This window comes from Alligator mississippiensis, chromosome 3, assembly GCF_030867095.1.
Source record: "Alligator mississippiensis isolate rAllMis1 chromosome 3, rAllMis1, whole genome shotgun sequence".
Taxonomy (NCBI): domain Eukaryota; kingdom Metazoa; phylum Chordata; order Crocodylia; family Alligatoridae; genus Alligator; species Alligator mississippiensis.
Window position 1 is genome coordinate 108,157,805 of NC_081826.1, and position 24,504 is coordinate 108,182,308.

Sequence of the window (24,504 nt, forward strand, 5' to 3'; positions counted from 1 at the left end):
TTACAAAATACTGAATGGTGAAGAGAAAGTAAACAGGGTTTCATCATTTATCTCTCTCGATGCAAGACGTAGGGGCCATGAAATTAAACTGCTAGGTAGTAAGTTTAAAACTAACAAAATAAAGTTCTTTTTCACATAAGATTTCATTGAAGTGTGGAACTTGTTGCCACAGGATGTTGTGAAAGCTGACCGTTTAACCAAATTCCAAAAGGGATTGGACAAGTGCTTGGAGGAAAGGTGCATCAGTAGCTATTGAACATCAGAGTTAGGACTACAGCCTCTGAATGAGAACTTCCTGGTTCTTAAATGATGGAGGCTGCAAGTGGGAGAGGAACAGGAGGAAAACCCTGGTCATATCTGGTTCATTCTCCCTTTCAGTATCCACTCTTTGCCATTGTGTAATACAATACTGGGCAAGAAGGACCTATGGCAGTTCTTGTGTTCTTATGTATGTTTTTATTCTAAACTGCAGGGTCTGGTTCATGTGTGGCCCACCACAATGGTCTCCACTCCACCCCTGCCTTGGAACCTCCTTTTTCCATTTCCTTCCTGGATGAGTCTTTAATCAGGTCATCGAAAATGTAGTTATGGCAACTGAAAAAAACCTCAAAACCTTCTGCGCACAGGCTCTGTGAGGAACAATCTCTCCTTATGTGAAAACTGATCTTTTTTTTCTTTTTTGCAACACACAAGTTTCTATATCTCTTCTCTTTTGTACGGGTGCACATGATTCTTGGCCTTCACAGTGTTTCACAGTGCAAGGAGAATTGTTAGGAGAAAACAGCACAAAGCCCTTAAAAACCCCAGGCCGAAGGGTTTGGAATTACTCTTCCTTTGCACTGCATTGCAGAGGTGTACCCATTAGGTGCACCCAAAGGCTAGTGGACATACCAATAGCAGTGGTGGTGCAATGGCTTGAATTTCAGCTGCCAAATATTTACCCAGGCTCCTGGTGAGGTTCTGCAGTCTGTATTGGACTCTCTGCTAGTAAAGCTACACTGCTGTCAGTACCTGGGTCAGCTAGATCAAAGCTACCTGAGTTACAATTGCACCTCTGGACTCAGGTGTAAACATAACCTGAGTGTGCTTTACCATGACATTCTGCACTGACATAATTGAAAATCTGACAAAGCTCTACACAACCTCTTGTCTCCCTTTCTTTATATTTTCCAGAGAAGCTGCAGTGTTTGGTTCAGTGCAAATTCTGGTCACCCCACCATCTGAAAGCAGGTGGTGTTAACCTCTGTGTTTTTCTTTTGAGTTCAAAATTTTGAGTTCTTCTTTCATCTAAGATTGTGTAAGGCTGTCAACGTCCCAAAGCTATTGGAATAGAGAGAAACTAATCCAACAAAAATGTCAACTTCACTGAATCTAGTTGTTTTATTGTCCTGCTTCCTGCCAACTTAGTTCCTCTCAACGGAGCCAGACAGAGCACAATGATCTTTTTATCACTATACAACTAATAGACCAGAGAGTGACAGTGCAAGCTTCCCCACAGAGCACCCTGTCATTGTGCCTTGACTTGGCACCTCTAGTAGTGTGGAGACTCATCATTGCAATTGCTGCCTTCTTGGACTACACTTACAAAGTGTCTATTTGTCACAGTTACTTCTGTAGCTTTCCAGTGAGAACTGTACTGAGATTCCCATCATCCATTTAATCTCCTGAAAAGCTCTTGGATAGTGACTCTTAGCTGTAGTGAATTTGAACCAAAGGTCTAGCAGTAACAAGTTCCAAGGATCACTGCCAAGTCTGTGATTATTTAGCTTTCTTGCTTAAATTTCTCTCTAGTTCAAATCCTTTTGATTCCATAATTTCACTCGCATTTCCCTGATACACTGATTTGTGTTTCAAGACCAGCTAATGCTCATAGGTGTCACAATATTTGGTGCCCAACTGGAAATGTCATAGAGGCTCAATAGTCAGACATTGCTGAGTACCTGCTTTCACAAAAGCCAGGTGCCTTAGGCAGACACCTGAATTACTAATAACTCTTAAAATGTTACACCAACACATTTTCTGTTGTCACTTAGGGGCAGATGATGGTCTGAACTAGTGCCCATATAGAGGCATCAAGAGCTATGCTCCCAGCCTCTGGGTGAACTTACCATATCATTGCTTCAGGATCAGGGAAGATAAAATAGCTGTGCATCCAGTATTTGCTTCCATACTCTGAGCTGGGTGAACAGAATGAGTAGAACTATGTCTTTGCCTTTATTGTACTTTCTAAGTACAGCTTGACTCCACCTTTATATGCATATCAACTGAAATTGAGTACATCCACATGGGGTATGACCAGAATCAAGCTTAAAATGTAAAAAAACCCAGGTATAAATAAGAGGAAGTGGTCTTTAGATCTGCCCCACGCTATCTAATGGAAATTCCATTTTTCAGACTTTATTAAAATACTTATCACTGTAGTGTCTGAATCTTGGCTTCATTTCTTTGGTTTTGAGGGAGATCTACTTAACGGGCACTAAAAGTACACACAATTTAGTTGCATCACATAATGCTTCTTCAGCAATATTACTTAAGCTAATTAAATAGAGTTCATTTGATATTTTAGAAATGGTTGGAGAATGGAATATGATCCAACAAATTTTAACGCTTTAATACCTGTGAAAATTATTAGGTGAAAAAGCAGAATGTAGTTAAGTTGATTTCATTAGTATTCACTTCCCATTAGTTTGTATTCATTCATATATGGCAATTATAAATCTTATTTTTCTAAGTGGCCATTGAATGTAATAAGGAAAATAAAAGTATTGTAACCTTATAGAATAACCTCTACCCTACATTTTCAAGCAGATACTCTAGGGTGTACATGTATGCATTCACATGCATTTGGTTGGCATTGTGGAAAATGTCTGCTTACACACACACACACATACATATAGCCGAATTTTTCCAAAATTAGTAGGCAGTGAAAAGATTTCAAAACCAGTTTCTGCAACAAAGTGACTGATAAAAAAGTGGAGTGTAGAATTCAGCACAGCCTGCCATTTTTTCCACAGCACCAGCTAAAATGCCCCAAAATAAAATCTACTTAGAAATGGTAACGCAAGTGACTTGTACATTCAGTCTTGGGGCAGTGAACAGCTTTTCCCTCTTTGAACAGGGAAGCTGCACAGCGCTGCTTTTAAAATATATGCAACAAAAATGGAAAATAGATAAGAGTGTATGTGGAATGCCTGACAAGGACTCTTTTCAGCCATCTGAATCCAGCCAAGATACCCCCTGAAAAAAAAGAAAACCTCTCTCTTTTTTGTAACGTAGACGCTACTGATATGTGTTATACAAAGAAGCTGTTTTCATTTATGTGAGGGGCATAGCAAAGTGAGTTTAAGGGGAAATAAGAGAGCTAGAGAGAGAGAGTCCGTGTTTCTCCAGTTAAATCATGACACTTGGCAGTCTGGCTGAAATGTTCCACCGATGTTTTACTTACAGTGTAAGCTCCTTGAGACATAGAGATACAGATCTTCTTTCATATATATGTACATGTAGCCTAGTCCTTTCTTGCTGTAGAATTCTCCATGGAAATATCATGACCTATTCGAGCAGCACTGGGAAGTGGGTAGTTTCTATGTCATAAGAAAGCAGCAGAGGAAAATGAGAGGTATTCCCAGTAGGTTCCAGCTTGGATTACATGCATCTTGAAAGCACTAGCAGCAAATGCTTGTGGAAGTGATTATACAGTGGATCATATGCACATCATTCTGGCTGCCTTCACCACTTAGGCACATTTGCTCTTTAAAGACAAAAAAAATCTTTTCAAATTACAGAACAAGAAGCTTGAAGAAGAAAATAACTTCTGAGATTAAAAGGAGCTGAGCAAGCACTCTGCTGTTCAGGGGTCTGAGCCTGGATAAGATTACAATGCATCAAAGCTTAAAACATACAAGATTGTGTATCATATGGCTTCCAGACATTTTAACAAATTTTCATGCTACACAAAAACAATGTTTTTTATGTAAAAAACATAAAAACATTTAGCCCTTTCTGATTCCTCTTCCTAAAACACAGATTTTCACTTGACTGCGGCAGCTCTAGTCATCCTATTAAGAAAGTGCTCTAAAATGTTTGTTATGTTGTCCTATCTGTGTCCTTAGGCTGCACACATCACTGGAGTACCTGGGTGCCTTTCTTGGTACAATTAAAATCTACAATGCGAATGAATATTGATGTCTCTTCTTTGAGGAAGGTATAAATGGCAGGAATGTTTACTCTTTCCAAGCAAATCCATCCTCCTTTTCCCCTGGCTTCTGAGTAGAGGTTCTCCTAAAAGCTCTCCTCTGCATTCCAAGTCATTTTCCTTATTGTTCATCTCTTCTGCTAACTCTTTTCCATAGATATTAGTGGATTTTGGTTGAGGCCCCCAGAGAAAAGGGCTTATAGCCACTTCTTGCTTATCCAGTGTCTCACATTCTTTATAAACCATCCCTTGGGCTTCTTTCATCATTAGGGATTTCAGGATTTTGAAAAATCTGCTATTTTTGCTCTACCACAAGTGGATCCACAGACACCACCCACAGCGAGGACATTAATGTAATCTAACCCCTGGTTTTCTTCATTGTGATTGTCAAGATGTATAACCAGTTGGTAAAAACACCCATGGCCAATACTGCCACCCAAGACTGGGACCAAAAAAAGGTCACAAGATCTACTGAGCCAAAAAACGCAACAGGATGCTATGGCTGCACCCATTCAAGTAAGCTGCAAATGGGTCATTCAAGCTGGGAGTGAGAGGTGGCAAGACACAATGATACACGCATTGATCCCTCATGTACTGCTGGAATAAAAATAGATGTGCTTTAACCATGCTGGCCCTTAGTAAGTCATTAAACACAGTTGGAGCTTTTGACTTGTTCTTTTTGTTTTGGGGTTTTTTTTGGGGGGGGGAGGAGCATTGTTTTACTTATGTGTTTTATAGAACATAGGAGCCAATTATCTGTTTCAATAGTATATGCACTTTAACTCTGTACAATATAATGGGGATGTTGTGGACAAGGAATAAACAGTGACTTGTACTCCTTTTTCACAGAGAGTAATGCATATATGAAAGAAGCTGCTGAGTAAGGCACTGAGATAGCAAATGGTAGAAATCAAGAGGTAGGACCATTTTTATAGGAAGCCGAGACTTAAGGAATATGGCAACAAAGCAAAGTAGAGTTAAGATCAGTTTAGCAGAAACAAGTGTGTTGGGCCAAATGGCTGCTTCTGATGCAACAAATCCATGTAGTCAGTGAGTTATCAGTGGATATATATTTGAAATAAATGAACAAAGACTGCAGGGTAGGTACTTGTGCATTCTGTACTTCCACGGTGTTGCAGTATAGTGAATACCAAACTTAGATGCCAATGGCGTAGGTACATAAAAATGCTTAGAAATAAGAGAGGCTGATGGCTAATCTTACAGCCATTTCAACATCCTGACTTGTTTTTTTCTGTCCCTGGGTCAAGATTTCAAGGACTTCAAAGTGAAAGGCAGTGGAGAATCAAGTCCTTTGGGTGCCTATACTCAAACCAGGAAGCTGCTCTGACATGCTATAATTACGTGTGGTAACTGCTGCGCTCCAGCCAGCCTCCGCGTCTCCTGTATCAGCATCCCCATGCTTCAAAATGCTCGTGGGGCACTTTAACTAAAGCTTGTTTGATGAACTTTAGCTAAAGTGCACCTTTTGCTATTTTGAAACACTGGGACACTGATGCACAAGACGCTCCCGGCACTTTAATAAGAGCGGCTCTCGGAGCACATGTAAAAGCATCCTTTGTGTCCATCGAGCATTAGATGTTCCTTCCTTTTCCAGTCACTCGCAAAGGTGCACCGTGACTGGCAGGAGCCTGCAGCTGAAGTTATATGAAATTTTACAATCCAACCAAGTACAAATAATCTATTTGATTTGCTACCAATCTGAGGCATTGCTCATGAAGACTGGTCTTTGTAATCGGAAAAGATGAAATGAAACTTAATGAGCTGGGAAAGAATGTGGTCAGTGGAACTGAGCTCTAGGTCAAGTGAAGGTAGCCTATAGTCTCTAGGGAGCTGCAGAAATTTGTCATAGGCGATTTCACTTATTAAACGCTGTCAAGGAGAGATGTTCTCCTGGGGAAGGTACGACAGTTTATTCAAGATCTTGTTACCATGTTTTGTTTTATGATGACTTTTTATCCCCTTGTAGTTTAAGATTTAAACAACCATGTCAACAGATGTTTCACTCAAGTGCACAAAATGCAAACCAAAGGCTAGGAAAATGGTGCAGTGCAATATTAGCACAAAGTATGAAGAGTATATTTAAAGAGTTGCTGTTGATTCCCTGTGGTGTTTTCTGGGCCCCAAAAGGAAGAAACAAATGGTGATGGCCCCACAGACTGGCTGCCAGATGATCTAAGCTATACTTGGGTTCTCCTGTAGTATATGTATGTAGGGTATGCACAGAGAGCTACTAATGACCTTTCTAAATCTGTCATTACTTCTCTTTATTGAACACACACACTTGTTAGTGTTTTCTTTTTAAAAAGCTACATCTAACTTAACACCTATAACTCAGTCTATGCACATATATGTTCAGCCTGGTTAACAGAGCTCTGCATCTTCTTGCTTCAGGAAATCCCACAGACTTTTACCATTTGATCTGAGCTATAGGTGAGTCAAGAAGGAAAGTTTTTATCTTACCTTGACTAGGTTATTCAAGGGCAATACCCAGAGCTGTTCAGTAGTTGAGCCCATTTTGCCTATTTTTTCCCTTTTCTTTTGCCCCTTGTATCCATTTATGGTACTGTATGGCCACATCCAGATGTGCAGAGGCATGCACCTGCAGTGGCACACATCTGTGCCACTACTTTGTGCTGCATTGCATGCCCCTGCACAGGTACTTTGTTATAGAACACTGTGTCCCGCTTTGGGCAAACTGCCCTTGCCCAGCTCCACCCAGCTCCCAGAGCACTGAAGCAGCTGCGGCACAAATGGAGGAGTGGAGACATTCTAGCCGGCAGCCAGAGCAGCACCCTCCTGAAGGACCTAGCCTCCACTGGTTCTGGTGCACGCTATTGTAGCGTATGCCACGCTGCTTTTTTTTTCTGGAGTTTTTGCTTTTGCTACTGGGAAATCCTCATTGCAAATTTTGCCCCCACGCTGTTTTAACATTCCACACGTGCAGTTTGTGGCACCACAAAGAGGCTTGTGGCACCACAAACCACACACCTGCATGTGGGGACATGGCTCAGGTCCCCTTTTGCATAAAACTTTTCATGTAATCTTGTAGGCTTTTGATTCAGTTCAGTGACTGCAGACTAACTCTACAGTGTCTCTCTTCCATGAGTTTCACTAACTTTTTAAGTGACACCTTGGTAATGAGGTTTGGATTTTGGGGGTTTGTTTTCTACTTTAGAAGAAGATCATAATACACTGTTGTCTGTGTCCAGTCTGTGCATCTTATCTAATAAATAGGGCACTTTACCAACCACTAGGTACTCCTGGGGCCCTTCTACACATTTATTTGATCCAGGATCAGTTTACTTGTGAGTAAACTACTCATGAGCAAGTGCTCACAGGCAGGCATCTGCACATGCAGGGAAGTGGGAGCAGATTTGATGATAATGGCAGCAAACAGCTTCCACTTCCTGGGGCCCTGCAATGGCCCCTGCTGCCAGCAGGAGGAGCTCTAGGCTCCCCTTGGCTGCTAGCCCAGGGGCTGGCAGGGAGCACAGGGCCAGGAGACAGCTGTTTCCTGGATGGGGCTGGGACATTACATCCTGCCCCCAGGGGCTGCTTGCTACCAGAGTGAGGACAATGTCTCCCTGACCCAGCAGCCAAGAGCTCCTGGCCCTGGCTTCCTGATCAGGGGCAGGGGAATTGGAAAGAGTTGCAGGGGAGGGATAGGTCCCAGCTGCCTTCCCTGATCCACCGGTGGGGCAGCTAGCAGATATCTCGCTGCTAGCTGCCCCACCAACACATTGGAGCAGGGAGCTGGGACCTATCCCACCCCTGCAGTTCTTTCCAAGCCCTGTGCCTCAACCACCTGATTGGGGCATGGGGCTGGGACCTGCTTCTGACCAGGACAGTTCCCAGCCCCTGCTGCATGACTGTGAGACAGAGGCTGGGGGGCCTGTTTCTGCTTAGCTCAGTGAGCATGGAGCTGGGCAGAGAGCAGGCTCTCCAGGCCCTGCCAGCAGGGAGCTCCCAGAGCCAGCTCTGCAGTCACAGGAGACAGCGGGGCTGGCACTGGGAGATCCTTATGCAGAGCTTAGGCTGGGAGATAAGGATCTCCCAGCCTCCTGTCCCCTGGTTATGATGGCAAGGTGGGGGCTGGAAGATAATGATCTCTCAGACCCCACAACCCGATTGCGATCTTGGAGTGCAAGGCTTGGAGCTCCCTGCTGCTGGGGCAGGGGGACATAGTACCCGCTTGGGCTCTGATGGTGCAGCCCGCCCCAGCAGCAGGCAGCTCTTGGGGGCAGGGAGCCATCTCCCACCCCCCAGTGGATGGATGGCCAGGAGCAGATTTGCTCCTGGTCAAGCATCTACATGAGCACTACTGAGCTGTTACTAATCATGAGAAAATTTGCTACTTGCATTTGCAGGTAGCAAATTTATTCATGATTAGCGAGGTTTGCTGTGCAGTAAGCACGTACATGTGCTTACTGTTTAGTAAACTATGCTATTTTGCAGTAAAGCATCTCTTGTAGTTCTAATCCTAGCTTGGGCACTTGGTTTCCTGTATGACCCTCGACAAGTAATTTGATTTCATTCTTTCTTTGTGCTTTTCTTGTCTAGGAAAAAGAATACCACTTAGCCTAATGTTTACCTAGTCTTGGTTGTTCCTAGAATACTCCCAACTAGCTAGCACATTTTTACATGCTTAGCAGTGGTTTAAAATCATGTGTTTTAAAATCATACATTCTTATCTTAGTTTAGATAAAGCCCACAGGTAAAAGCACTGCTTGGATGCCTTAATGTTGTTGCATAGCCTAATGCTTGAAAGGCAAATTGAAGACAACAAATGAAGACTAGGTGCTGTATTATGCCCTCCCTCCTCCCAACCCAGCATTGCCCATCTGAAGAACTTATATCTGATAAACGCTGTGTTGCCAAAGGTCCGTGCTTTGTTTTCCCAGTACCTGAACTTGGCAGCAGTGGCAAACAGGCACAATATGAACAAAGATCCAAACAAAACTGTAACTGTTTTCACCCATCTGTTTTCACCTGTTAGCCACAGTTAGAGAGTTGAAGATGCCCTGATCCAGCAATCCTTATTCATGTCACTGGTCTTACTGAATGCAGATGACAAATTTTCATGCAAAATTCATTAAAAAAACAAAACAAAACAGGCTAAAATCACCAAAAATCAAAACCTGGGCTATGGCAGGGTTTTGTGTAGAGTGGGGGTGCTCAGTCTCCAGTCCATGGGCCAGATCTAGCCTGTAGCACTGTGTCATCCAGCCTGCAAAACTCCCCATGGTCCTAAAATTTGGCAGTGAGAAAGTGGTGGCGCTGCTCCCCTGCTGCAAAATGTCCAGACCTGTGGAGAGCCCCAGGCCTCAATTTTGCCCCCAATCCCAACACACAAGGGGGAGGGAAGGGAGGTGCCAGCCCCTGGGACCAATCCAGCCTGCCAGTCCAGCCCCTACAGACAGCCCAATCCAGCCTGCAGCTGGGCTTTGCACCATTCACCTGACCTGTGGGGCCAAAAGGTTGAGCACTAATGATGTAGAGTGAAGGTGCCAGCAGTACTCCCTGATCCTTCCCGCTTATGGGGAAGGGACTGAGAGTGATTGGCCTCATATTCCAGGTGATGGTAAGCTACAGTCTCCCAGTAAAGTACCTTCTTACAGAGGTATCCAAGGGCTTGTCTATATGTGAAGTTCACCAACATAATTATACAAATATAGCTATGCCATTGTAAGACCACATTGCAGAATAAGTGTTTGCCCAGTAGGGGGTTTATCCCATATATAATTCTAGCAGCGGTATGCAATTACAATTATGCTGCTTATCATGCTATAATATCTTCCTGGACTGTCAACTCATCAGATACAAAGAAACTATGTTTTAGAGAATATCAGAATCAGAATAAAAAATTTGTATCAAAGCAGCCCTTTGCTGCTGTGCCAATCCATTTTCCTCCTGGTAGAGGCTGCCTGTTGGTAGGGAGTACTCTGCACTAAACTGTTTTTCAGAACCTGGTTCTGGGGTGAAAAAAAAGAGAAACCTTGTGCACCTATTTTAACTTATTAATTTTAGTTCTGCTAAGCAATTACACTTCTCACCTTCAAAGCAGCATCTGTGTCTAAATGTATTATCACTCTTGGCCCAGCATTCAGACAGATGTTATTTGAGCAGGAGTTACAATTCCTTGTGCAAACAACAGCGCAGAATGTCAATGGGCTGAACCAGTATGCACTCAGAAAAACAAATGAGAATAGAGTCCATCTATACTGTACATTGCCATGTAACGTAAAACAATTTCACACTCCAAAGGGTATTCATAGTATTTGCTGCATCTTCAATTGTGACTTTCATTTGCATAGCAGAAGACCAATCTATATTCTGTAAAAATTAATACAAAGGGTTAGAGAAGGTGGGGGAGAGAGAGAAAATGCAGGCCATTTTTCATACAGACTCTGTTTACTATGCTTGTGGTGGGGCTACCCATCCGCCATTTGCAGTTCTTTTTGACTGGCTCGGAGTAGTTGGTACAACTCAGAGAGGGAGTTCAGAGAAGTTCTCTGGTATGAAGTAAAATCCTTAGACCCTGGTTCAGCACACCTGTGCACAGCCTTCTGCAACCGCGACTGGAAGGGGAAGGGAACTGCGGGTCCCCTGAGATTTGAAGAAAACCAGTGACGGAATATTTTGTCACAAATGACCTGTGAAATAAAAAGGAGCACAATATCTGTCAGGAGCTGCTAGTATTAACTGCTACTTCATTAGGGATATAAAATATATGTTCTAACCAAGTACAAAATGCCTCTTGCATTGATGAGCACAAGACAATCAACAATCTACTGTAGACTGTGCTGCACTCCTCAGGCATTGCACAGATCTTTTGCCAGCATTGGGCAGCCCAGAAAAGGCCTCTAGTTGAGCTGAGTTGTCTGGCAGTCTTGTGATGACACACAGACATGTGCCTGCTAAGAAATACATGGAGGATGCCAGATTTATTTATGACCTATCAACAGATTGAACTTACCCTGCTAAAAGCTGTGGACGAGTGAGCATCTCTGTATCTTGTATAACATCAGAGCCTCATAATTAATGATGACAAAATGACATGCGTAAAAGAAGAGTGAGCCTTAAGAAAATCATTTTAAGAGCCCATCCCCACTCACCTTCTCTTTAAAAATAAACTGTGTATTCAGACATTTTTGACAGCTGACCATTGGCTTTGTTTTCCAAAACAGTTGTCTTAGGTGGAGATCAAGACTGAGAGTAAAGGAGAGAGTAAGGTGTCTCTAAACTAGCCAGAGATTCCCAACAGAGTTTCACCATCCACTCTGACACTTCTGCTATAGCAAAGGAGAAGCAAGCTGCGGCTAGATACAGACATTACACATTGCCGTGTCAGGCAAGCCAAGTAGCAGTGGAGGTAGGTGAGGGAGAGCAGATGCCACAGCCCTTTCCCTGTGGGCCCAGTCCCCCCAGACCTAAGCAAGCACAGTTGGGTAGGGGGCACACAGCAGTGGTCCTCTGCTCCCTCCCCTACCTCTGCCCAGCTCGGCTATCACAGAGATGGCAAGAGCCAGGGCTGAGAGCTGTGCAGGGCTGTCAGCCAAGCCAGGAAGTGCTGAGGCAGGGGTGGGAGAGCTTGGGTCTTGGGAGGAGAGGACCCCCACTGTGTGGGCCCAGTCCCAGCCATCCCAGACCTGAGCAAGCACACCTGGGGTGGGGGAACCACTGCCACTGATGGCGGACTTCAAGGGGAGGGGCTGGGGAGAGAGGCTGTGCTAGAAGGTGTGCAGGTGCACCCATTGCCTCCTGGCTTCAGCCAGTGCAGGCATCTGGATGCCCAACCTTCCCCACTACAGGATGAACATGTTTTCTGTTTGCTCCTGATCCAATCTGTGCAGCTTAGAGAAACCTGTGTAGATTTGATCAATTCTGCCTCTTGCTCTTCGAATGTCAGTACCTAGCCTGGAGAAGTGTAGCACACACACTCAGCTATGCTACTGCATAAGGGACCTTAGGCCATTATTACTGGGAAAGTAAATCAGAACAGGTCCCCCTTTATCATGGAATCGGTGTGCTGTTGTGTCCCATCTATGTTTGTGCACATTTGAGACGCAGCAAAGAATTGGGGCCATGAACTCCACATTATGTGCATGCATGTAGGAATGGAAGCACAAAAAATAGGTAGCAGTGAAAATAAGGGTCATCTTTGTGTATAACAAGATAGGTTTTTGCCCCTCACTTGGGTGGTCACTTTTGAAAGCCAGGTTTGATGAATGAACTTCAAACACAAGCATGGGCGACTGGTGCCTCCTGAGTCTGGGAGTGCACCAGATCACTGACCGGGGGCAAGGGGAGGTCCCCCAGTGACCGAACACTGACCAGGGTGGGAGTCCCCTAGCAGCTCATCACCAAGCCCGAAATCACCAGCAGCGAAACCAGAAATGCACTTCTACCAGCATTTCCGGTTTCGCGGCTGGCATTTCCAGGGGGTGCACAGCCAATCTCAGGGGGTGTACATTCACCCATATTCACCCCCTACACATTGCCAATAAACACAAATTTCTTCATCTGACGTGGTACTAGGGCTGCCATACATGTAATATTTACCAGCCGGTGCCAGGTAATTTAAATGAAACCCATGTGCAATACAACTGAATCTACTCACCTGCAGGTTGTTGTTGGCCCTCTGTGCTCCACACTTTCTGATTTTCAAGTCACACTTTGAAAAGCAATCAAAAAAATTACAGTCTTCATCTCCTGTGCAGTTCTGTTCAAGGATGTCCCTCATTTTAGGTTCAAAAAAGGCCATATCCACATCAATTGCAACTACCTGTGATTAAAGCAAAACATCAGATTTACACACAACCTATGCAAAGTCATCAGGCAAGTGTCCTTTTGCTGCCATGATTCTCTTAAGATGCTGTAGGTGTTGACCAATTGATTCCAATGTCCTTAAAGGAGGAAGCTAGAAGAGGGTATAATGGGAGGATATTCTGCTGCCTCGGTGGGTAGCAAGATTATTGCAAATACAATTGTTTTAAATTTAATAATAATAACCAATTGTATATGTGCAGGGCTGTATGCACCTTCCATTGACCCTTCAAATCCTGCTCCTCCTATCCAGTGGGACCATATTCAGTCAGCTTCAGATAATAACCCCTAAGGCTGTGAACTTGGAGTGTGGATTTTTCCCTTTTCAGTTCACAGTGGCTTTGTTTTCTGAAGTAGTGTTCGTACCTCTTTTTTTGCTTTGCCAGCATCATGTCCAGTCAGTTTCAGCAGATATATCAAGGACTGAATGAACATGGAGCCTGAATTGTCTTTTACCCTTTCTCGATGTCTCCCTTCAGTTCAGGCTAAAGAAATGTTCAATGAGAAGTAGAACTAGGTCTGCACTGCTGGTGCAGATATTTCATTCATAACTTCTGTGAAAGCACTATAAACTCTCTGGCTGTCAATATAACACATCTCACATGCATTGCTTTCACTTAAAAACTGCAAAAATAAACAGTGAGAGAAGGAAAGAGCTATGTGATGACAGCTTCTTGGGATGGCATGTACTATGTAGGAAGTGAGGGGAAACAAATCTCACCTCTGTGCCCTGAATACAGCAACTGACTTTCAAACTCAATATTTAACAACCTGAGCCTTCACTCAGAGATTATATCTGAAGTAAATGTGCTTGGCCAGAAAGGTTTTGAAAATGGACAAAAGGGAGCAAAGTGGACAAAATGCCACTGCCCTGCTGAAGGTTAAAAAAAGCTGAACTGTGTGATTGAGTGGCAGCTGGCTTGCCCCCAGCAATTTTGGGTGTAGGCACTTGGCCAAAGACTGGAGGGAACCTCCAAACTAAAGTAAAGGACAGATTCTAATTTTTTAATTTTTTTTTCTGGTGAAAAGAGCTCAAACCTGGAAGAAAGTAGACAGAGATTATAATTCCAAATATTTTTAAGCTCCTTGGGAAGCTTGATAAGTGTGACGTACCCTGGGGAATTTCACAAGTTCATGCAAGCAGGTATCGGAAATATGTGTAGTCTTTTAGATTCTTTAGTGCTTTGTGCCTTCAGTAGTTACATGGATAACTTTGGAGAAAATGAGATTGGGCCAGATCCTCACATCTGGTCAAACTGTGGCTGATGCAGGACTCATGACAATGAGAAGGCAAAGGTGGCTTTGCCCTTTCCTAGTCATGAAGACAGTCTTCTGCAGTTGGTACATTCACATTACATGTCATTTCAAATGAAGTCAACCATCTGCAATGATCTGGTCAATTGTTCTCATACATGGTGGGCATGGTTGCTAAGAATGAGGGTGCCATAAGCTTGGGTGGTACCACAACGTTGCCATTAATGACAGACCTAGACTGAACATTCATTTAGACTGTTTCAGGGGGCAGCTAGAGACCAATCTGGGTGGCATTTCATCTGCAGAGAGGCTATGTCCTTCTGAGATTAGCTGTGGTGGTGATGATGAAGGTAGTGATAAATCTTGAAGGCAGCCAGGAGCCACTTTGGATCCTAACATAAATAAAACTGCCTCATTGTTGCTGTAAGTTACGGCAACTTGTAGTTGTCTCTAGGTGCCAATGCGGTACTAGGCATCACTGGAATAGAGCAGACTCCAGCCATGCCTCTTCCTACCCCTACAATATGTTTTTCACACCAAAGGGTTGGCAAAAAAATGACTGCCTTAGCTTTCTGATAAAATAGCTGAACTCTTAGTATTGTGATGTGCCTGAAATAAAAATGTGTGTGTGTGTGTGTGTGTGTGGCAGGGGGGAGGGAGTTGTTTGTTTTGTGTTTAATATCAGTCCTGCAAACTCAGCATGAGCTTTGACATTTAAATTGAGTTCTTTCCTTCTTGAGAGTCACCACTAGAAATAATTTTTTGGAATCAAATTATGACCTTCCTATAGCTCTGCAAACTTATTGATTGAGTGCTCCTGACATTTCAAGTGTCTTTATGCATGTGCCTGGGTGTAACTAAATTGGAACCAAGTACAGAATTCTGCTCATAATGCAAAAGAAAGAGGACACTCCAATTCCTCCTCTCTCTTTCTTTGATGCTTTGTGTCTTCAAATATTACAAAATGAGAAAACAGTAAAATGATACTTTTGTCGCTAAAGGAGAAATTCCAACGAGAAGGTGTCATTTTAACACATTTCCTTTTCAGAGTAGAACCTAGCCTTAAATTGTGACAACACTACCGAAGCACACACTTACCGTGAGATCGTTTCTGATAGCAAAGTTTTCTGGTTTGATATCACACAGGTGAAGCCGGTGAGAAAAGTCATTATCAAAATGATGAACCATATCCAGGAAACTGAGTGCAATGTCAATGATTGCTTTCACTTTGCTTTTAGTGCCACTGAAGGAGGGGCCAACTGCATCCTCCAGAGGGAAAAGTGTTTTGTGCCAGGCATGTCCAGCAGTGAGATACTCCACTGCATAGAAATGGCCACAGGAGCCAAGGACCCGTAGGACATGTTTGCTGAAGTCTTGTAGTAGACTGAAATAGATATATTCTTCCTGCTGAAGCAAGGACCACATGCTGGCCACTTGTGCTTTCCAATGAAGCCCTCTCCTTCTAGTCCACAAAGGTCCTATGCTGCTGTTGGAAAATTCCAGACCCAAGACACTTTTGACCTCCAAGGCAACCACGAGCAAAAGCTCTGCTTCAGGGACATCCTGTGCTTCCATTTCCTCTAGCAAACTGAGGCGCTGATAACTGGAAAAAATTTCCTTTTTGGATTTTAGGATGACTGGCTGGCCTCTCCACTCAGCTTGGATCACTTTCTTACCTCTGTCATAATAAAGACAGTGTTTGTACACCAGCTTCTGTGCTATACACAAGTCTTCACACAGGTCACCAGTCAAGGCTCCTTTGCTGTAGTCAAGACACTAGGGCAAAGGAACAAATCAGTTCATAGCAGAAGAATATAAGCTAAGTATTTCAGGGGGAGAAGGTACAATAGTACTGCTCAAGGGTCATCTCAGCTATTGCACAACAACTCTCATAATGCTCTGACTTCTCAGAAATTCATAGTTTCATAGTTAGTAGGGTTGGAAGGGACCTGAGCAGATCATCAAGTCTGACCCCCTGCCATGGCAGGAAAGAGTACTGGGGTCAAATGACCCCGGCAAGGTGTTCATCCAGCCTCCTCTTAAAGACCCCCAGGGTAGGAGCCAGCACCACTTCTCTTGGAAGTTGGTTCCAGATCCTAGCCACCCTGACAGTGAAGTAGCGCCTCCTGATGTCTAGTCTAAATCTACCCTCTGCCAGCTTGTGACCATTATTTCTAGTCACTCTTGCTAGTGCTCAGGGGAACAGGGACTCCCCCAATGCCTGCTGTTCCCCCCTGACTAGTTTGTAAATGGCCACTAGATCCCCCCTCAGCCTTCTCTTGTGGAGGCTGAACAGGTTCAGGTCCCTTAGCCTCTCCTCATAGGGCCTGTCCTACTGACCCCTGATCATGCGAGTGGCCCTCCTCTGGACCCTCTCCATGTTGTCCACATCCCTCCTGAAGTGCGGCTCCCAGAACTGGATGCAGTACTCCTACTGCGGCCTGACCAATTCTGCATAGAGGGGGAGGATCACCTCCTTGGACCTGCTCGAGATGCATCTGTGGATGCATGACAAGGTGCGGTTGGCCTTCCTGACCGCATCCCCACACTGATGGCCCATGTTTGTTTTGGCATCAATAATGACTCCAAGATCCTTTTCTGCCTCTGCACTGACGAGAAGGGAGTTCTCCAGCCTGCTGGTTCTTCCTCCCCAGGTGCAGCACCTTGCACTTGTCAGTGTTGAAACCCATCCTGTTCTCATCTGCCCACCCCTGTAACCTGTCCAGGTCCGATTGCAGCCTATTCCTCTCTTCTAGTGTGCCCACTTCTCCCCACATCTTAGTGTTGTCTGCAAATTTGAACAGGGCGCTTTTTACCCCCTCGTCCAAGTCGCTGATGAAGATGTTGAACAGTGCAGGCCCGAGGACCGAGCCCTGCAGAACCCCACTGCCCACATCCCTCCAGATCGAATAAGACCCGTCCACCACCACTCTCTGGGTGCAGCCCTCCAGGCAACTAGTGACCCATCTGACTGTGTAGGTGTCGATGCCACAGTCTCCTAGTTTTTAATGAGAATGGGGTGAGAGACAGTGGCGAAGGCCTTCCTAAACTCCAGAAAGACTACGTCCACTGCTACCCCTGTGTCTAAGGATTTTGTGACCTGGTCATAGAAGGCCACCAGGTTGGTCTGACAGGACTTGCCTCTAATGAACCTGTGTTGGTTGCCCCTAAGCATAATATCCCCTCACAGACATGCGCTAGGATAATTCTCTCAAAAAGCTTACCCAGGATCAAGGTAAGACTGACTGGCCTATAGTTTCCTGGGTCCTCCCTCCCTTTTTTGAAAATGGGAACCACATTGGCCCTTTTCCAGTCCTCTGGCACCAGGCCAGAGCACCATGAGTGATCACTTTCATAGAGTGATTTTATGACATTACTGTCACCCAGGTGACTTCCAACAGTAGGCATTGGTCATCTCTAATTTCAGATACATTTTTTCACATAGGGCAAGGTGCTTTCACAAGGGCTGCATCACTAAAAAGCATAGAAGAGATCTCGCAGCCCAAGCAGAGTGTGGATACTCTGTATACTAAGTCACCTCTGGATACTCATGGTTCTGGATAGGTCTGGGGGGACAATGCACATAAGTTAGCCATCCCTGTTTAAGTTACAGCAGTCCACTGTCAGCTTCCTGCAGGTGGTAGCATTGCCCAAAGACTCTCTACACTGTGCATGGTGGTCCCACAACCAGCTGGCCCTGAATAAAGTTTTTGCAATCTGTCCTCACCATAATTCCATGATATTGTAACAGCTTCAGTTTCCAATCTACTGAATCCAGAGTATTCAGGGTTTATAAAATATATAAATGCATACATTGTTTCTTTAGAGAAGTTAATGAGTACCAGGTGCAAATATTAACACAGTTAGCATGTGTGTGTGTGTGTGTGTGTGTGTGTGTGGACATTTGTACATAGCAGATGAGCGTAGGTAATTTTAATGCAGATGGCATAACTTCAACCCTTGATTAAAGAACTATGTAAATTGCTATTTGACAGGTGGGTGGCCATTGCAAATGCCTCAAAGAATTAAAAGGATTCCCCCCGTCAGTCCTTTCTTCTGCTTATAATTATTTCCATTCTCTCACTTCTATAAGTGTATATATACTTCTGTGTATATTCAGACCTTCCAGAAGTGCAGCTGCAGAGACTGTTATGGGCAGATGAGTGGAAGAGCTGATCAGAGATGTGTGGTGGAGGGGGAATAGTCCATGGTGATGTAGAGAGCTAAACAGTTCCAAACAGCTGGGAGGTAGCTTGACAATGTCAGCATCCTCCATTGCTTTCTGGCATATGTACTCTTACTTAAGCAAGTTGGCAGCTCCCGTTGTACATGTAAGGCTTGTAAAGGCTCTCTCACTCCAGCCTAATTTGTGACTAACTGCTTTATGTGTAAGAAACACAATCATAAAATTCAAGTAATGTTATTTTGTTAAAATAGTCTATTACCAGGGGACATGCTCCAATGCTAAATAATGTGGAAAGTTAAAATATAAAAAAGCTTTTTTGTAACAATGACCCAAATTGATATTTTATTTTTCTTGCATTTGCAAACCCCAATTAACAAAAGGCCCAAGGAATAGCGGTAGACTACTAATGTTGCCAGTTTAGGACTTCAGGTTACAACAGCAGTGTGGAATCTTCTTAAATCCATAAATTGTTGAATCCATGAGGAGAACTAAGATTGATCAAAGAGCTGTGATACCTAACCTGTACCCCGTTCAAATGGACTGCCATGGGGATGCAACTGCAGCGGCAGCCCCAGACAACTGGTAGGAGGAAATGGGAGGTGGGGGGGCATGGGGGGGGCACATACCCAACCTGAGATTGACCCCTGACTCGGCACCACTCAGGATGGGACAGTTTTTAGAAATCCTAAGCAGCTCTTGGACTATGTCTAGTGTAGTATGAAGGGTTGCTGCTTGAAGCATGACCTGTATTTCACTACAGTGTCATTAGTAGCTCCTCAGTCCACTGATGATCCAAGGACTGCAGTTAGATTTTAAAAAACTATAAAGCACTGAAAACATTCCTTAAAGAAGAATTAAACTATTTTAAAGGATAGTAATAGCCGTTTCAGCTTCAGCATTACTGACAGTTCATATTGAGGCAATTAACTACAATGATCCCAAAGTCCTTTGAGTCACTGCTTTCCAAGACAAAGTCTCCCATTCTTTAAGTGCAGTTTCCATTTTTTGTTCCCAGATATATTACCATATCTTCCATTTACAATATTAAAATACATTCTGTTGAATTGTGACCACCTAATGAGGTGATTCAGTCTATTCTCTAAATTCTAGCTTCCTCTTTATTTATTACTCCACTAATCTTTGTGTCATCTGAAAATTTTACTAGCAAAAACTTGATACTGTCATGTAGATGGTAGATAAAAAGAACGTTCACTCCCAAGAGGATTCTGGTAGAAATGCCCCTGCTCACTGATGTCAGTGAGCCGGTTTTAGTTTATCTAATGGGAACCCTGTTAATTCTGTATAGCACAAGTTGTTTTGTTTGGGGTTTTTTTTGGGGGGGGGGGGTGTTTGTTTGTTTTTAAATGAAGATCTACTACAAAGTTTAAATACCTGAGATAAATATAATATACTATAAAGAAGTGTAAATGCCCATGTGGACTGGAGGGCTGTAGGTTGTAGCCATGTTGGTCTAAGGACATAGGCAGACAAGGTTCCTTGGGTGAATTTGATATCTACGTGTGGACTGGACTCACTTTATGGTTTCTATCTGTTTAAGGTTGGTTATATCAGTTTAACTAGCACTAGTTAATTTACCAATGCAAGACAGACCAGCAAGCCAGATTTAAATTAATATGAATGTCAGTAGACAGCTTTGGCCAGTTTAAATAGACTACCGTAAAGTCACACCTTCAGTAATACCATGCTACATTGTGTATACAATAGACCTGCGCATAGCTACTGTCTTCCTTATATGCTGCTTTGGTGGAAATGCAATAGTGATCAAATTTATAGAAGACATAATACAGAAGTCCTGTCTTTGGGAGAGAAACTTTCTGCTAAGAGAAGCTGAGCTCAGTTCTTCTTAGCTCCACTAGGAGGATGCTTCTTTTCAACTTGTTTGGTAGAACTATTGCTTGTGAACAATTATGTAATTACTAAATGTTTCAACTGCAGATACACACGTACATTTGGCCACTGGAGTGGGGATGCCCCTTTGTTGGGTAGTCATTAAAGTCCACTTTGGTGTCTGGCCATACATTGCCACAGATGTATCCAAATGACTCATCCCCGAAATCTCATTCAGGGCTCAGGCTAATGGGGGTAAAATTGCAATATAACTTTTCAAGTTATGTAGAAGGCAGGGTAGCATTGTACCTTCTCAAGTGCACAAGCTCTTGTAGCAGCAGCTCACATCCTTATTCACTTAGCCTAGAGGTGCAACACCACCTGCCTTCTCCGACTACTGTGACTAACTACCTCTCTCTTTTGAAGTTGTCTAACCCAACATCTCTCCACCCGTGGTTTGTGACCCAAAAGTGGATTGCAAGAATATATGAAAGGTTGCAAACAAACTTAAAAAATGGATTCTCCTTTAAAGAAGAAAAACATGAGAAATGGTAGCTTTTCACTTGCAGGCTGGCAGAGTTCCAGCTTGTGAGGGGCTGCTTGGGGCCCCCCATCCCACATACCCAGCTCCTGCCCCACACACTGAGGGCCTGGGGGGGGGGGCAGTGGGTCAGGAGTGAGGGGCACTGGGTTGGGACTACCATTGATGTTTACAAATGGGTCCTGGTACAAAAAAGGTTGAGAACCACTGATCTTACACCACCCAAATCTTAGAAAAGAGGAAACGGCTACCCAGCCGGAGAAACTTGAGACTATTGCTCTTTGTTCTGTTATCTAAGTGGTGGCAGATGACAGAACGAGGAGCAATGGTCTCAAGTTGCAGCAAGGGAAGTTTAGGAAAAACTTTCTCACTAGGAGGAGAAAAGCACTGGAACAGGTTACCCAGAGTAGTTGTGGACTCTCCATCTTTGGAGGTTTTTAAGACCAGGGTAGACAAAGCCTTGGCTGGGATGAGATCATTGGGGCTGGTCCTGTTTTGAGCAGAGAGTTGAACTAGATGACTTCCTGAGGTCCCTTCCAACCCCAATTTTCTATGATCCTATGATTCAGCGTGGCTGCTGCATCCTGCTCCCTGGCTGCCAGTTAAGGGAAAGGAATTCAGTCCTTCTGTCACTGAAGTAAGTTGTCCAGGCTGCTGCAGCATTGGTCTTCTTTTATTAAACAGAACTTAGCAAGCCACCAATGATGATAAATTTCCCCACTGCAACAGATTATTTAATTGCCAGTAAGATCTTTTTTCCCCCTCTGCTTGACAAAAGTTATTAAAAAAAATGAGCCCAGATTTAATTGCAGCCCACCCTGTTCCCCCTCTGTAAAACACTGATTGATTCTTTCTAGGGAATTTCAAAGAACGGCACGGGAAGTTTGCACTCAACATTCCCAAGTGCCTTCTTTTATTTTAAGAGACATTTGACAGGTCACTTGCCTCCCCCCTCCCCGAGGAGGCATAAATGTGCTGGGGGCTGGATCTTAGAGAGAATTTTTTAGTTCCTCTGGACTAAAAGTTGTGGGAGGAAGGACCTGGGATGTTCAGCCAGTCCTCTGCAAACAAAACATGTCAGCAGCGCCTGTGCCCAGGGCAGCGCGATCTTTTGTCGGGGTCTCAAACAATAGCATCCCGCCTGCCCCGACTCCCGCAATCAAACCCTCTCGCTCAGGGGACGGATGCCACTGTTGAGCGTGCTGCAGCCCAGCACTGCAGAGGCTTGCGCTCGCCCAACCTTTTCGCCCCTCTCTTGAAAAACCAGCCGAGGCTGTACGAGTCCCCCGCACTGAAGCCCCGGCTGGCGCGTGCGACAGACCTGAGCTGCGGTTGCCGCGGGGATCAGATGCAGCCCGCGCTGCGCAGCCCCGCCGAGCGGGAGGCAGCTCCCCTTGCAGTGCGGTTCCCGTAGACCCCGCATCCATCCGCGGACACCGCTCCGGCCCCTGTCCCAGGGACGCCCGCGCGCGCAGACCTCATGCTACCGCAGCCGCGCTTTATGTCCCATTGCCCGCGCACTGCGTTCCGCTGCGCGCGCTCCGCGTTCCACTGCCCGCGTTCTATATTCCACTGCCAGCGTTCTGCGTTCCACTGCCCGCGTTCTATATTCCACTGCCCGAGTTCTGCGTTCCACTGCCCGCGTTCTATATTCCACTGCCCGCGTTCTGCGTTCCACTGCCCGCGTTCTATATTCCACTGCCCGCGTTCTGCGTTCCACTGCCCGCGTTCTATATTCCACTGCCCGCGTTCTGCGTTCCACTGCCCGCGTTCTGCGTTCCACTGCCCGCGTTCTATATTCCACTGCCCGCGTTCTGCGTTCCACTGCCCGCGTTCTATATTCCACTGCCCGCGTTCTGCGTTCCACTGCCCGCGTTCTATATTCCACTGCCCGCGTTCTGCGTTGTAGTGCGCGCGTTCTACGTTCCACGGCCCGCGCACTGTCCCCCCCCCGTCCGCACTCCCTAGCTCGCTCTCCGCCCCGCTGCCCGCGCCCTCCGTTCCCGGGCAGGCTCCCCACCCCAAGCGCGGCTCGCAGCCCACGAGGACGGGCCATTGGAGCCCCCCGCGCTCCTCGCCACCTGCATCCCCACGCCGCCCGCCTCTCCGGGCACTTCCCAGCCCTCGGGCATCCCCTCGCCCCACGTACCAGCCTGGCCAGGATCCGCCGGCTCCGCTCGTCCGTGCAGCGCTCGGAGAAGACGCTGGGGTGGCCGAGGAAGAGCAGCGTGCCGAGCAGCAGCCAGCCGGCGGCCCAGGAGGCGAGCAGCAGGAGGCTGCGCCTCCGCCACCCCCGCGCCCAGCCGGCCGTGCCCCTCATGGCCGGGCGGCGGCTCCGCGCTTCCTCAGCCCGAGCGGGCGGCAGGGCAGCTCCATGGCCCGCAGCCGCGCGCCGCCCGGTGCGTGCTGCCCCGCGGGCCCCCGCGCAGCTCCTGGTGCTGGAGGGACGCGGCTCCCCCCGGGTTTCGGGGTTGTTGTTTTTTTTGAATGGAAGCCACGTAGTTCCGCCTTCTTTTGTCTGCTGTCTCCTGTGTCAAGCAGCCTCCTCCCTGAGATCCCGGGCGGCGTGTGCCCCGCTCCCCCCGCCCGCCCGCCCGCCCTCCAAGTTTTCACACAGGAGGATGAAAGGGGGCTGGGGGTACTGGAGGTGGCCGGCTGAAGAGAGAGCCCAGAAGAGGGTGGCCCCCTCTGTGCCCAGCTGCTCTGCCTCCGCCAGAGGCAAAAGTTGATTATTCTGGGATGCCTGAGGCTGCTTTACTCTCCACAGCAATAGGTTGCTGAGTGCCCGCTGCTGGCCCATGATGATCCAACCAGGCAGGCCCCTGCCCCAAGGAGCCTAAACCCCAGCTAGGTCCTTAAACACCCAGCCCCTCCCAGATGCATCCTCAATGTGGAGGATCTCTGGAGGATCCTCCAGCAAGCCACTTGGACAGGCAAGGAGGATCCCTGTGTACCATGAGCCTTGTGCTATGGAGAAGCTCATGTCACTCAAAGGCAGCGAGGACTCATAGTGATTGCTCTTGGGCACGGTTGGATCTTTGCAGCATCTCCCTGTGCCATAGGTGACTGGTAGGGAGGTGCAGGGGGGGGCACATGACCCCCCTGAGATTGGCTGCTGCCAACTTCTGCGTGCAGTCACCACTCATCATCCTACCACCGATGCTGCCACCCACAAACTGTGCCCCCCTCCAGTCTCAGGAGGCACAAGTCACCGAAGCCCTGTGTCTTCTGCAGGTGGTAGCTAGGAGTCTGTCCCTCAGAACACTGTCCTTCCCTTTCCCCCCCCACAAGAATTGTGGTAAGCTGGGAACAGGCCCATCTATTCAATGCCTCACTCGTGGCGTGAGGTGCCCATGAGTGCACTCTTGCAGTGCCTCCTGCAAGATACATCAATAATAATAATAAAAAAGCCAAGTTCTTCCCCCTTCACTCATGTGGACAAGCACCTCAGTACCACAACAGTCCCACCACAGTAAAACACCCTGGAGTCCCACCTACAGAATAAGTGCTCTCAGCATTCGTGAGGCTAACAGGAGCTGGGCCCTGGATGCAGAAGTAGTAACAGAGGACGAGGGTGACCCATGAAAAATCATGCCATAAGCTCATTCTAATTATACACTATGTAAGTTGCCCTGG

General features: G+C 45.9%; 1 protein-coding gene and 1 long non-coding RNA gene across 2 annotated transcripts in view; one reads left to right on the forward strand and one right to left on the reverse strand.

Annotated features, from left to right (window-relative positions):
- LOC109283885 (uncharacterized) overlaps positions 1-24,504 on the forward strand; it is a 46,253-nt gene that overhangs the window by 19,769 nt on the left and 1,980 nt on the right. The gene's annotated exons all lie outside the window — the stretch shown is intronic.
- On the reverse strand, positions 6,109-23,416 carry DIPK1C (divergent protein kinase domain 1C). The gene is made up of 4 exons (XM_006266826.4): positions 23,018-23,416; positions 15,392-16,069; positions 12,834-12,998; positions 6,109-10,866 (listed from the first exon to the last, which is right to left on the reverse strand). Exons 1-4 carry the CDS (start codon positions 23,186-23,188, stop codon positions 10,645-10,647), a joined length of 1,236 nt encoding a protein of 411 aa, XP_006266888.1. The 5' UTR covers positions 23,189-23,416; the 3' UTR covers positions 6,109-10,644.